Genomic DNA, 13,308 nt, shown 5'->3' on the forward strand with positions numbered 1-13,308 from the left:
TGAGAAACCAAGGCTGTTGAGTCTGCCGATAAGAATGCGGTGATTGACAGAACACTCATTTATCTGTTTTTGTAGCTTCCTCCATTTGTTAGTTTGCATGCTGTTCTGTCAGGTCAAATGCAGTCAAGGGATTGTACAAAGCAAGAACGATGCTGCTTTTCACTTTGTTTCTTAATATAAATAATTAGATTTCTATGATTCCAACAGATGACCAAGTGTTTTGATCTATATCGCAAGTGAAATGGCCAACACAATATTAGGCAAAAAAAAATGTGCAATTTGATTTTCTGCACATATCGTGCAGCCCTAGAGTATGTGTGTTTGCAATGTTTGCAGTCTTCTTGGGTAGGATGCTACAAGCTTGGCACACTGCTATTGGGGAGTTTCTCCCATTCTTCTCTGCACATCCTCTCAAGCTCTGTCGGGATGGGTGGGGGGCGTTCCTGCACAGCTATTTTCAGGTCTCTCCAAAGATGTTAGATCGGGTTCAAGTCCGGGCTCTGGCTGGTCCACTCAAGGACATTCAGAGACATGTCCCAAAGCCACTCCTGTGTTATCTTGGCTGTGTGCTTAGTGTGTTTTCCTGTTGAAAGGTGAACCTTCACCCTAGTCTGAGGTCCTGAGCACACTGGAGCAGGTTTTCATCAAGAATATCTCTGTACTTTGCTCCGTTCAAAACATCCCCGCAGCATGATGCTGCCACCACCATGCTTCACTGTAGGGATGATGCCAGGTTTCCTCCAGATGTGACACGGGCTGTTATTGTGACCGTATTAAATGCCACACCGGTAGTCACGAATCATGATGGCAGTCAAATTCCACGTGACCGTTTAGTCACGGTAATTAGGCTTCTCCACGCTGTGATCCTGCTGATGGTCATTAGTAGTCCACAAAACTTGTGGCATGGAGCATTGTCCTGCTGGAAAAAGCAATCCTCAGGGTCGGGAACATTGTCAGAAGCAAGTTTTCTTCCAGGACAACCTTGAACGTGGCTTAATTCATGCGTCCTTCACAAAGACAAATCTGCCTGAAGTGAGACCTGGAGAGGCCTACAAGCCACAGTGTCACGCACCCACTGTGAAATTTGGTGGAAGATCGTGATGATCTTGGAGGTGCTTCAGCAAGGCTGGAATCGTTTTTTTTCCAGCAGTACAATGCTCCATGCCACACAGCCACCTCAATCAAGGTGTGGATGGAGGACTACCAGATCAAGACCCTGTCATGGCCAGCCCAATCTCCAGACCTGAACACCATTGAAAACCTCTGGAATGTGATCAAGAGGAAGATGGATGGTCACACGCCATCAAACAAAGCTGAGCTGCTTGAATTTTTACGCCCAGGAGTGGCATAAAATCACCCAACATCAATGTGAAAGACTGGTGGAGAGCATGCCAAGACGCAATTGATTTCTGAACTCTTCCTAAGTTAAAACATTAGTATTGTGTTGTTTAAAAATGAATATGAACTTATTTTCTTTGCATTATTCGAGGTCTGACAACACTGCATCTTTTCTTATTTTGACCAGTTGTCATTTACTGCAAATAAATGTTCTAAATGACAATACTTTTATTTTTAATTAGGGTGAAATGTTGTCAGTAGTTTATAAAATAAAACAAAAATGTAAATTATACCCCAAAACATACCTATAAATAGTACAACCATAGAAACTGATCATTTTGCAGTGGTCTCTCAAATTTTTTCCAGAGCTGTATATTCCCTACAGGCTGCAACCTGGTCATGTTGCCAGATATTCTTCATAAATTAGCCAACTCCATTGTCATTCACAGTGGCATTTGGCATTCAAATCAACAAAAGAGTTAGATAAAACAGTCAGATCTGGCAACCAGGCTAGTGTGACTAATGGATTGAGGGTAATTATGTCTGTCCTATCAGACAGGTGTATAACAACCGATGATTGGCCAAAAGTCTCCTAGGGTTCAAGTACCATTACACTCGCCACAGTTGCCGAGCCCGGTCTTCTAGAGAGTGCAAACACACAGACTGGCATGGCGACAAAGAGAGGGAGAAAGATACAAAGAGTGAGAGAGAGGGGGAGGGGGGAGAAAGAAAGCGACAGATCATTTTGAAAAAATAATAAAAAATCGACCTTTGGCACAATTCCGAGATGTCTTCCTTCAATCTAGTGACACCGGCACCAGTGGAAAACACCCTCTGAAGAAAACAGTATGTGCTCTGAAGCCTCGGAGTTGAGACAGAGACAGCTCCTCTTTAATTTGTCCATTTCCTGCCAAAATATGACATCATTATCCTCTGCCTGACATTGACATCCCAATTTCAGTACTGAAACCGGGCCAATCTGTGGAATGTGAATCCTAATGACTGTGTTCCAGAGCTTACGTGGAGAAAATAGCCATTACTGAACAACACAGGCTTGATAGGTGTCATGTCTGTCTGTGGAGCTAGTGCCACTTAGGCCACAGACACACAAGAGCAGTGGGCTACAGACCTCCCAAAACTGGCCCACGACTGAATATTTTTTGGGGCAAAAAATATATATACTGTAAAATCATCAAGATTTCAACAAAAAACTATTTTAATTTAGGAAACTTAAAATTATCCCCCCCCCCAAAAAAGAGACGTGATCGTGTCTCAATGTAATCAAGGAATTAAATTGTTATTTTCAAATACAATTTCTTGGGCTTAGTTATGGTCAATTTTCAGTGTACATTATATAATTACAGTGTACATGATAATAATTATAATAATTATAATATAATTATATTAATATAATAATAATGTTCCGGCCCCCGACCATCCGCTCCAACAAAAATCGCCCCCAGGCTAAATCTACTTGAATACCCCTACACTAGACACAATACTACACTGAACTAAAGACAGCTCAAAGCTAATGAAAGGATGAAATGAGGGACCTGTTACATGAGACCAATCAGAGGAAAGAGGAGATGTAGAGAGGGGAAGAGAGAATAGGGAAAGAGAGGGGGTTGATAGAGAGAGAAGAGAGAAGAGTGAGAGAGAGAGGGAAAATGTTGAGCGCGAAAGGATGATACAGAGAGAAATAGAAAGTGTGAGAGACATGCTGCCAGAGAAGGGAGGGAGGGTGGGCGAGGTGAGTAGGAAGGGCTATTAGTGCTCCGAGACGGAGCGAGTGAGAGTGGGAGAAGGAGAGGAGAGCGCAGCACAGCCAGAGAGCAGAACAGTGATCTCTCTACTCCAGCCTGGATCCTTACACACCCTGAGGACTTAACTACACCATCTTACCCGTCACACACAGCCAGAAACCGCCTCAGCGGCTTCAGGTCCTTTTCTTTCGCTCTCTCGTCCTCCTTCACTCTACCTGGGAGGGAGTGTTCCACCTGGCTATCTATGCTGACAGTGCTGTGAGGTAGAGGACGGAGACACACACACGCGACTACCTCAGAGGACAAGGTAAACATCTATCACTGCACTGATTCCTCCATTCTCTGTTACAATTGCGCGCTTGATAATGAATGTCAGTGTGTACACTGAAGCAAATACATGCATTTCAGATGCGTTCAAAAACAAACTCAAAATGACAACAGTAATGACTTCTTGCCAAAAGCACTCTCATTTTCTACCTCTACTGAACCGTGAGGAACGGTTGTCAAAACACAAAACGCCACCATACTGTACAGTACGTGCACATGAGTTCAAAAGAACAACTGGAGCAAAAAGCCTGCAAACTTCTCACTCGTATTGTACCAACAGACAAAGAACCACCAGCCGTGTGCACTCACTGCACGTACAGTACCATAGCGCTCTAGTATCGTCTCTGCCTGTCTGCTCCGTCCAGCCTACAGTCACACAGTAGAGACATAACTCGACCAATACAGCACACAGTCTCATCCAAAGGGATTATATTTCTGCTCCTTCTCCTGCCTGCCCACTTACTCAACACTCTGATAATGTTAAGCATCACTTATGTACGCGGTGTCTCTGAAGCCTTGCTCTTAGCGTGGAGCGGAGCACGGGGCTTTTGTGCAAACACACCGTTCTCATAACAGCCTGAGCCTTCCATTCATCTCACACACACACACCCACCCACCCATCCACCCACCTTCTCAGAGTGCACTGTGAGCTGTCATGCGTGCAAGTGAATAACTGAAAGCCAGTGGCTTAACCTCTGTGTGAAGTGCCACTGCGTGAAATTACAGAAACAAAACCATATGACATACGGATCATACGCTGTCATATGCTCTGTGACATACGGATCATACGCTGTCATATGCTCTGTGTCATACGGATCATACGCTGTCATATGCTCTGTGTCATACGGATCATACGCTGTCATATGCTCTGTGACATACGGATCATACGCTGTCATATGCTCTGTGACATACGGATCATACACTGTCATATGCTCTGTGTCATACGGATCATACGCTGTCATATGCTCTGTGACATACGGATCATACACTGTCATATGCTCTGTGACATACGGATCATACACTGTCATATGCTCTGTGACATACGGATCATACGCTGTCATATGCTCTGTGACATACGGATCATACACTGTCATATGCTCTGTGTCATACGGATCATACGCTGTCATATGCTCTGTGTCATACGCAGTTACATGCTTTGTGTCATACGGATCATATGCTATTACATGCTCTGTGTGAAACGGATCATACGCAGTTACATGCTTTGTTTCAAACGGATCATATGCTGTCATATGCTCTGTGTCATATGGATTATACACTGTCATATGCTCTGTGTCATACGCAGTTACATGCTTTGTGTCATACGGATCATACGCTGTCATATGCTCTGTGTCATACGGATCATACACTGTCATATGCTCTGTGTCATACGGATCATACACTGTCATATGCTCTGTGTCATACGCTGTCATATGCTCTGTGACATACGAGCTTGTCTCTTCTCCCAGTAGCACTGCTAGTCTCTGGCCCTCTTAAGCTTCTGTTCACACACAGACAGACACAGCAAAAGATGGAGAGAGAGAGAGAGATGAAGAGAGAAAGAAAGAGAGAGAGCGAGATGACAGAGGGAGGGAGCCTGCACAAAGGACCAGTTCAAAGGCTGAGGGCTCATTTGTCAAACAAACGCATGACAGGCCTTGAATAGCCAAAGGTATAATAAGTAAGACATCCACTAGGAATCAAACAAGAGTCAGATCACCTTTCTCTGTGTCTCTCCATCTCTCTCCATCCCCTTTTCTAGGGGGGGGGGGGATTAATTCAATACAAACCCGATTAGAGGTTATTAACAAAACACACAATGACAACAGACAGGCAGATCTATCACTGGGTTGATTTAACGTACTGATACAGCTCAGACTGTCTGGACAATGATCATTTGGGGCTGAAATATCATGACACACTTTCTTCTCATTCATTATCCTCCTTTCATTTACGTCTCTTCCTCTCTCCATCTTTTTGTTCTCCAGGACGACGATTGAGGGAGGAAAAATAAACGGAAGGATGATGTCATCCCCTGATTTGTCCCACTCTCCTACTCTGTGACAGAAAGAGAGAGAGAGAGCACGCACCAAATGCCACATAGCTGATGGCCCAGTGTTGTAATATATTCTCCTCTCTCTCTCCAAAGCAGCTAATGACCTTCCTCTCAGCCTGGTCTGACTTTGTATAAGGTGCCACAGCACTGAGGTGATCCTGCCTCACCCCAGTGGAATTACAAAGTGTGAGGAGACGGAAACGCCATTGACCTTTACTCTCCTCTCTGGAAGGTGATAGAGGGGTGTTTCTGAAGGGTGTCGGAGGGAATACGTACAGAAGGAAGAGGGGAGGACAGTTGAGTATCAGCCAGGCACTGCTCTGCCTCTGTTAAGATCCGAGGAGGACTACAGATCAAATAACAAAAGGACGACAAGCAGCTGCCTAAAAGAAACCATTCATTTAGTAAAACCACGTGGCTGGATGCTACGATGCACATCCTCTCCCTGCCCACCGCGGACGACGAGTGCGTGTGTTCCTGCGTTTAATGAATCCTCGGCGCTTTCCCCAAACCGGAATACAGTGTTTTTTATTGGATGTACGAGAGTATAGGGCAGTCCTCTGTGATCCATCACTGTTGTATACAGCCTCTGGGTAAAGTAAATGGAGAAATGTTTTGAAGGTGGACTGGTCTTTCTCTCGTGGTGGAGCTGAGTTTGAAATAGAAAAAGGAAGGATCCAAAGAAACGCAGTTTCAGTTGGCCCCAACTGCACTCATCTGCATCATAATACTCCCATTATTTAGACAAAAGGCTGCACCATCAGGATTAAAAGTGCGCCAAGTGGAGATTTACTGCATTAGTATTACTACTACTACAAAAGCATTACTACTACAGAACTATGGTTGGTTCTTGTGATTTCCTGTCGGGGCCTCAGAAAGTCGGCTCCGGCTGGTTCATGGACTCTTGAAGGGGAGACGGCACACGAGGGAGAGGTGAGTACAGTGTGTCTGCAATATTAATGCCTATTGAGCCACAAAAGGACTGTCTGGTTTCTGGATAGTTTCTCTGGACATGACCAGCCTCTGGGCAGATCACACGGGAAACTGTGTTATATCTAGACATGAAAGCAAAGCAAGGACGTTCATGAAGCGAAATACCTAAAGAACATGGACACATTGATCAAAAGTAACCACAAACGCAACTCTAAGCCTAGCGTAACAACAAAACACTGACACGACCGACTAAAGCGAAGCACTATTAGTTTGAGTCAGCTAACAAGGTAACACTAGATAAAAGGTGTCAGCAATGAAGGGATAAAGGGAGTGTACTCATTTTCACTCTTTCCACAAAGCGAAAATCTTATTATCACACACGGCAGAACACCATTTTTTTTTAAAAGCACAGCGGAAAACTGTGGAAATTGGCTTTTTGATTTTTAATTGCCACCTTTTGAAAGATTCCATCAAGATGACATCACAAAATCAGTTTGAGATTGAAACTTCCACACTTGAAAAGGTTCACACATTGGCCACATTTCACACTAAATGGAATCCCAGTGAGGTACAAATACACTCAGACAAATTCACAAAGACAGCCAGACAGATAGATAGATAGATCAGCTAGATGAGATTTAAAAGGAATAGAAATAGCCTCTTCTACACTGTTGTATGCTCCCATATAACCTAGTTCATCAGGAAATGACAATGAGACACGTAAGACAAGGATGAGAGGCAGTCAGTAGTCATGCATATGATACACTTCTGTGGTGAAACACAACACCTTTCTCTCTCACTATACATAAGTTAATGCAATCAGTCTCTGGCCTGATCTTTCTCTCCTCCTCTCTCTGTGTGTCACCATGTCTCTCTAGGATAATGCATACCCCTCCTGTGCTGATCTCAGAAGCCACCATGAGCAACGTGACTGTCCTCGACACCTCAGAACCCTCTGACCTTGATATGACCCAGTCTGCCATCCCCTACCCTGTCAGCTTCCAGGTACATGCTTACATGTATACCACTTCTACTTTAATTAAGAGGGTAAATGTAGTTCAACGTCAGTTATCGTGAAAGCAGATAGCATGATTAAAGCATATCGCAATTGAAAGCAGATAGCACGATTAAAGCATATCGCAATTGAAAGCAGATAGCACGATTAAAGCATATCGCAATTGAAAGCGGATAGCACGATTAAAGCATATCGCAATTGAAAGCAGATAGCACGATTAAAGCATATCGCAATTGAAAGCAGATAGCACGATTAAAGCATATCGCAATTGAAAGCAGATAGCACGATTAAAGCATATCGCAATTGAAAGCAGATAGCACGATTAAAGCATATCGCAATTGAAAGCAGATAGCACGATTAAAGCATATCGCAATTGAAAGCAGATATCACGATTAAAGCATATCGCAACTGAAAGCAGATATCACGATTAAAGCATATCGCAATTGAAAGCAGATAGCACGATTAAAGCATATCGCAATTGAAAGCAGATATCACGATTAAAGCATATCGCAATTGAAAGCAGATATCACGATTAAAGCATATCGCAATTGAAAGCAGATATCACGATTAAAGCATATCGCAATGAAAGCAGATATCCCGATTAAAGCATATCGCAATGAAAGCAGATATCAGTATGAAATTGGTTATCTCGACACAAACAGTTTTTACAATACTATTATTGTGATACTGTGATTATCGTAAAACAAAATGATATTACCCTCCGGATTTCCAGGTGTCGCTGACAGGGTTCCTGCTGCTAGAGATCGTGCTGGGCCTAAGCAGCAACCTGACAGTGCTGGTCCTTTACTGCATGAAGCAGAACCTCATCACCTCCGTGTCCAACATCGTCACCATGAATCTGCACGTCCTAGACGTACTAGTGAGTGTCAGTCTTTGATGTTTCCATTAGGCACAGACCTCGGATCAGTTAATACATTGAAAATACAAACTTTAACCATTGGGAGGGAAAACACAAAACTGACCTTAAATCAATGTTTAGGGACAATTCCAGTGAGTGTCTAGAATGAGATGATTGCAGTGCAATTATTCTGTGACAAATCTCAAGATTCTTCAGGAAGCAGGCCACTATATCTGCTGTAGAAGGAGACAAATTTAACTAATGATAATCCTAATCCTTATTTATCTCTCTGGTTCCAGGTTTGTGTGTCTTGCATCCCTCTGACTGCCGTGGTAATACTCCTCCCCCTAGAGGCTGATACGGCGCTGGTCTGCTGCTTCCACGAAGCCTGTGTCTCCTTCGCTAGCGTAGCCACTGCCTCGAACGTGCTAGCCATCACCGTCGACCGCTACGACATCTCAGTGCGTCCAGCCAACCGCATGCTAACCATGGGCCGCGCCGTGGCTCTGCTGGGCTTGATTTGGGCTATGTCCTTCTTCAGTTTCCTGGTCCCCTTCATGGAGGTGGGCTTCTTCAGCGATTTTGGCTCGGAGTCCGTAAACCAGACTGCAGTCGCCTCTGTGGTCCATACGAACGAGTACTACACAGAGCTGGGGCTGTATTACCACCTCCTGGCTCAGATCCCCATCTTTTTCTTCACGGCCGTAGTCATGCTGGTGACCTACTACAAGATACTCCAGGCCCTGAACATCCGCATCGGGACGCGCTTCCAACACAACCAGCCCAAGAAGAAGCAGCGCAAGAAGAAGACCATCTCCTTGACCACCGCAACGCAGGTGGAATCTACAGATGCGTCCCAGGGCAGCGGGGCAGTCAGAGGGGGCGGAAACCCACCTGCTGTCCTGTCCATGCGGACCTCTGTCTCCGTCCTCATGGCTCTGCGCAGGGCCGTTAAACGCCACCGGGAACGGCGGGAGAGGCAGAAACGAGTCTTCAGGATGTCCCTACTCATCATCTCCACCTTCCTGCTCTGCTGGACGCCCATCACAGTCCTCAACACAGTCATCCTCAGCGCAGGGCCCTCAGACTTCACGGTCAAGTTGCGGTTGGGTTTCCTGGTTATGGCCTACGGGACGACTATCTTTCACCCACTGCTCTACGCCTTCACCAGGCAGAAGTTCCAGAAGGTGTTGAAGAGCAAGATGAAGAAGAGGGTGGTGTCCGTGGTGGAGGCTGAGCCCATGCCCAACAACGTGGTCATTCACAACTCCTGGATCGACCCCAAGAGGAACAACAAGAAAGTCACCTTCGAGGAGACTGAGGTCAGGCAGAAGTGTCTATCTTCCCAGGACCTGGAACAAAACAACATCGTCTGTCAACCATGATAAGGCGGCAGGGTAGCCTAGTGGTTAGAGCGTTGGACTAGTAACTGGAAGTTGCAAGTTCAAATCCCCGAGCTGACAAGGTACAAATCTGTCGTTCTGCCCCTGAACAGGCAGTTAGCCCACTGTTCCTAGGCCGTCATTGAAAATAAGAATTTGTTCTTAACTGACTTGCCTGGTTAAATACAATGTAAAAAATAAATGAAAAGGAGATCGTGAAGATCGGCTTGGAGGCACTTGTTAGGCCGAAAGACACACCTCTCAACAGAGGTGGCAGAGTGGGATAATGTGATGTCCATCTTCAGAGAAAGTGGAATAAAGACCATTTCTGAGAAGCCATTGAATATCTGCATGGCTCGAGGGAGTTGGTAGACATGCGTCTGAGCCAAGGTCAAGATAGAACAGCTTCTGTTCAGAAGATGTAGAATAAGACAATGTGGATTATGAGGACGTGAAATAAGAATAAAATGGAATAAGCAATGGACACTCATACAAGGTGACAAAACATTATCAGGAACCAACTCATTTAAAAAGGGGGCTTAACTTATCCAAAGCAGTAATGTAAATGGAAGTGTTTTACCTGTATAGTTACCCTAAAGGGGATCATGTGTTACTATTTATTGGAAGAGGTTGATGTGGCATCAAGGACAATTTAAACTAAGTACCGTACTGCATGGTGTTGTTATAAAACGTAACATAATTATTGTGTATAGTCATGTACAGTGTATAAAATAAATATATGTTTACAACACATAAAGGAAAGATTCACCCATTTTGAATAGTATATGAAATTTGTGCATCTCTGAGCTATGAGCAAAATGCATCATACCAGCTGTGTTTCTGCCTGCTTGAATGGCTAATAGCTCAGATAAACAGGAAAACAGGAAATGACCCCTGGAATCGATAGAACCCAGCTCAGAGATAGACAAATATGATAGAACATTTCAAAATGGGTGACTCTTTCCGTTAAGCCCTAAGTATTTGTCCTTTTATAATAAATAGTTGAGGGGATTCTACTGGGTATTCTGGGTAAAGGGTCTTTGTCACATATACTCCACTTTATTACGCTTTCGTAAACTTGTCCACTTAGGCACTGAGGACATCTAGCCAGTGTAAAGCCACAAATACTTACATGTGAAATTACACTTCCCATTTCCTGTCCTCTGAGAGTGTCTTTCCATGTGCCTGTTATATGTGTGATTTAGTGTAAGATGGAGGGATAGAAAGAGGCCAGCAGCACTTTGCAACCTCAGCGAGAGTCTGCAATCTGAAAATTAATCACAGCATTACTAAGACGTGACCTTGTGATTTCAACACATAATCAGCGCCTGTAGCCTAACCATCCTGAGGTGACTCCAGCGGCTCTACCGGCCATAACACAGCTGTTATGTTGCTTCTCTTATTATCTAGCCATCTAGCCACAGGTCGGGGTGAAGAGAACAACATGGCTGCCAAAACTGGAGCCTGCTTCTTTTCATAATCACACTGAGGCCAACTGGCAAAATCAATCTGTATTTTCTGGTTGGAGTTGGAGGACACTGAGTGAGTGAGTGAGTGAGTGAGTGAGTGAGGGAGGACTCAGACCTACTGTGGGCCATAGCGCTTAGCAAGGATGGGGCAAGTGGGGGGGGGGGGGGGGGGGGTGATTGTGAAGGGGTCTGGTCACGGGCTATGAGGTACTGATACAAAACACTCGCCACAACACTTGCCTTTGCCGAGCTCCCCTCTCTCCCACGCTTGATGCCTTGTGATTAACAAGGCTAGGACTGCTAGCTAGATGATAACGGGTGGCTGTGGCAGGCGACGCATCACAATCACTCTCCCTTCCCGCCACCATCATGACACGGCAAGGTCATGGTGGTTTTCCCTCTTCTGCGTCGGAGAGATGCTGTCAACGTCTCACACACACAATACCTATGCACTATACCTAGCAATCTATTCCGCTGAAAGAGGGCATATAGAAGCTAGGAAGGGGAGGGGATGTGAGAAAGTTAAACACTTGGCTTTATTATACCATTGAATTACTCATATTGCCTCATATACTGTAATGCAGTCACGGCTAAACACATTCTGCCATTCAATGTCCTTGCAATGTTTGTATTGGGCAAGTGTGTGTAAAAATGAACATCCCTCTCATATCTCTCGGCCAATGAGATAACAGGATACATTTCCTTTGAGAAATTATTTTTTGATGAGGGGATGTTGACAACTTGTGGGGTGTGGTCATATGCCACATCAGTCGAGGCACCATGTGAGGTCAGGAAGAGACCGGGGTGCAAAAATAAACTGTGTGGAACAGTTTGGCGGAGCGTCATACAGCCACTCTGTAGAGATCATAGAGTGGCTGTATGCTTTGGGTATGGAATGCAGCCAGGCTTTCAGTTTTAGAACCCCCATCGAACGGCCCCCTGAGTCTCCTAAAAATCACTCCGTCTCCATGTGCATTTTAAGAGACAATAATAAGCTGGGGTACTTGGTTGGCTGTTTGCCAGCAAGCAGCACTAAAGGCAGGTTGGTGAAGTTGATTGAAGAGCCATCTAACTGTTCATTACAGGTTGGCTCGCTCCTCAGGCGCCATTACTAAATGAAGGCAAGACCACTTGTCTATATGAAGTAGATGAGTAACGCATAGACAATCCAACAGTGTACCACAATCTTCACAACTTGACTGCTTTTCTATGCCTACATAGAGGATGTGCACACTGCACAGGTTCACAAAGGTTAGATTCCAGGCTACATTTCATTGGTCGGAAACATCAAGCCTATTCTTTATATAGGCCTCGGCTATCGGTCTCTACATGAGTAGAGTGCCGAGGAGGATACATTGAACCACTATCCTCTCTGAAGTAGCAGTAATCTCGCCTGTATAAGCGATCAGTCTCACAGAACTCTGAGTCATCAGACCGGAGAGGAGCAGAATTCTATACTAGAATGAGATGAAGAAAGATGAGCCGAGACAGAGATGTCAAAACCTCCAACATTCTTCAGGAAATATAGACCTATCAGCATTGCCAGCTGCGGAGCCGAATGGATTGGAACAATTTGTTTAATTTCTCATGAATACTTCCCGAGGGTGTTTGGTGACATCATCGTAATCCTTTACGTCATCTCGGGTGCTACCTGGAAAACTAGTCGGAGTAGGCCTATCTGACTGAAATATCCACCTCTGGTACCTGGACCACAACATTTCCCACCTTCTTAGCTCACTTACTGCACACCAGGCCACCGCTCTCTCTCTCTATACAGCATCTCTCTCTCCTCTGTTCCCTCTCCCTCTCACCCAACACTCAGCCCAGGGTCGCACATGGCTGATAAGAGGAGGGCTTTTGATTCCTGAGGCCATGCGTGTTCTAGTGTTCTGGAGTGTTCTGTGTGCCAGGGTTGTTATGTAAAAGGTTGTTGTGCATTTGTCGTGTATGACCAAAAAGGGTCTAGCTCATTTGAGGAGAGTTGTGGTGTGGTGCTGGGCCTCTCAATGGCTTAGCCAACTGCCACTCACACTTTGCAAATAAATTGAACACAATGAATTGCCTTTCCATCCCCATTCTTTCTTAAATCTTCCCTCTCTTCTCTCTTCTCCCTCCTTCCTTCCCCCCCTCTCCCATGGGAGTAGCCGCTGTCTGACTGACATTCAGGAC

General features: G+C 44.9%; 1 protein-coding gene across 1 annotated transcript; it reads left to right on the forward strand.

Annotated features, from left to right (window-relative positions):
• The first annotated feature begins 3,117 nt into the window (after positions 1 to 3,117).
• On the forward strand, positions 3,118 to 10,691 carry LOC115106969 (G-protein coupled receptor 22-like). Its single transcript, XM_029630235.2, has 5 exons — positions 3,118 to 3,408; positions 5,414 to 6,414; positions 7,293 to 7,419; positions 8,163 to 8,309; positions 8,588 to 10,691. The coding sequence occupies exons 3-5, from the start codon at positions 7,297 to 7,299 to the stop codon at positions 9,671 to 9,673; spliced, it is 1,356 nt and encodes a 451-aa protein (XP_029486095.1). The 5' UTR covers positions 3,118 to 3,408; positions 5,414 to 6,414; positions 7,293 to 7,296; the 3' UTR covers positions 9,674 to 10,691.
• Positions 10,692 to 13,308: the final 2,617 nt, after the last annotated feature.

This window comes from Oncorhynchus nerka, linkage group LG23 (assembly GCF_034236695.1).
Source record: "Oncorhynchus nerka isolate Pitt River linkage group LG23, Oner_Uvic_2.0, whole genome shotgun sequence".
In the NCBI taxonomy this organism is placed as follows: domain Eukaryota; kingdom Metazoa; phylum Chordata; class Actinopteri; order Salmoniformes; family Salmonidae; genus Oncorhynchus; species Oncorhynchus nerka.

What these genes read in the sequence shown, in the direction of transcription:
- LOC115106969 (XM_029630235.2), top strand. Translation starts at nt 7,297, where the DNA reads ATGCATACCCCTCCTGTGCTGATCTCAGAAGCCACCATGAGCAACGTG. An exon ending in CCTACCCTGTCAGCTTCCAG is followed by an intron (nt 7,420 to 8,162) that starts GTACATGCTTAC and finishes CCGGATTTCCAG; the next exon opens with GTGTCGCTGACAGGGTTCCT. An exon ending in TGCACGTCCTAGACGTACTA is followed by an intron (nt 8,310 to 8,587) that starts GTGAGTGTCAGT and finishes CTCTGGTTCCAG; the next exon opens with GTTTGTGTGTCTTGCATCCC.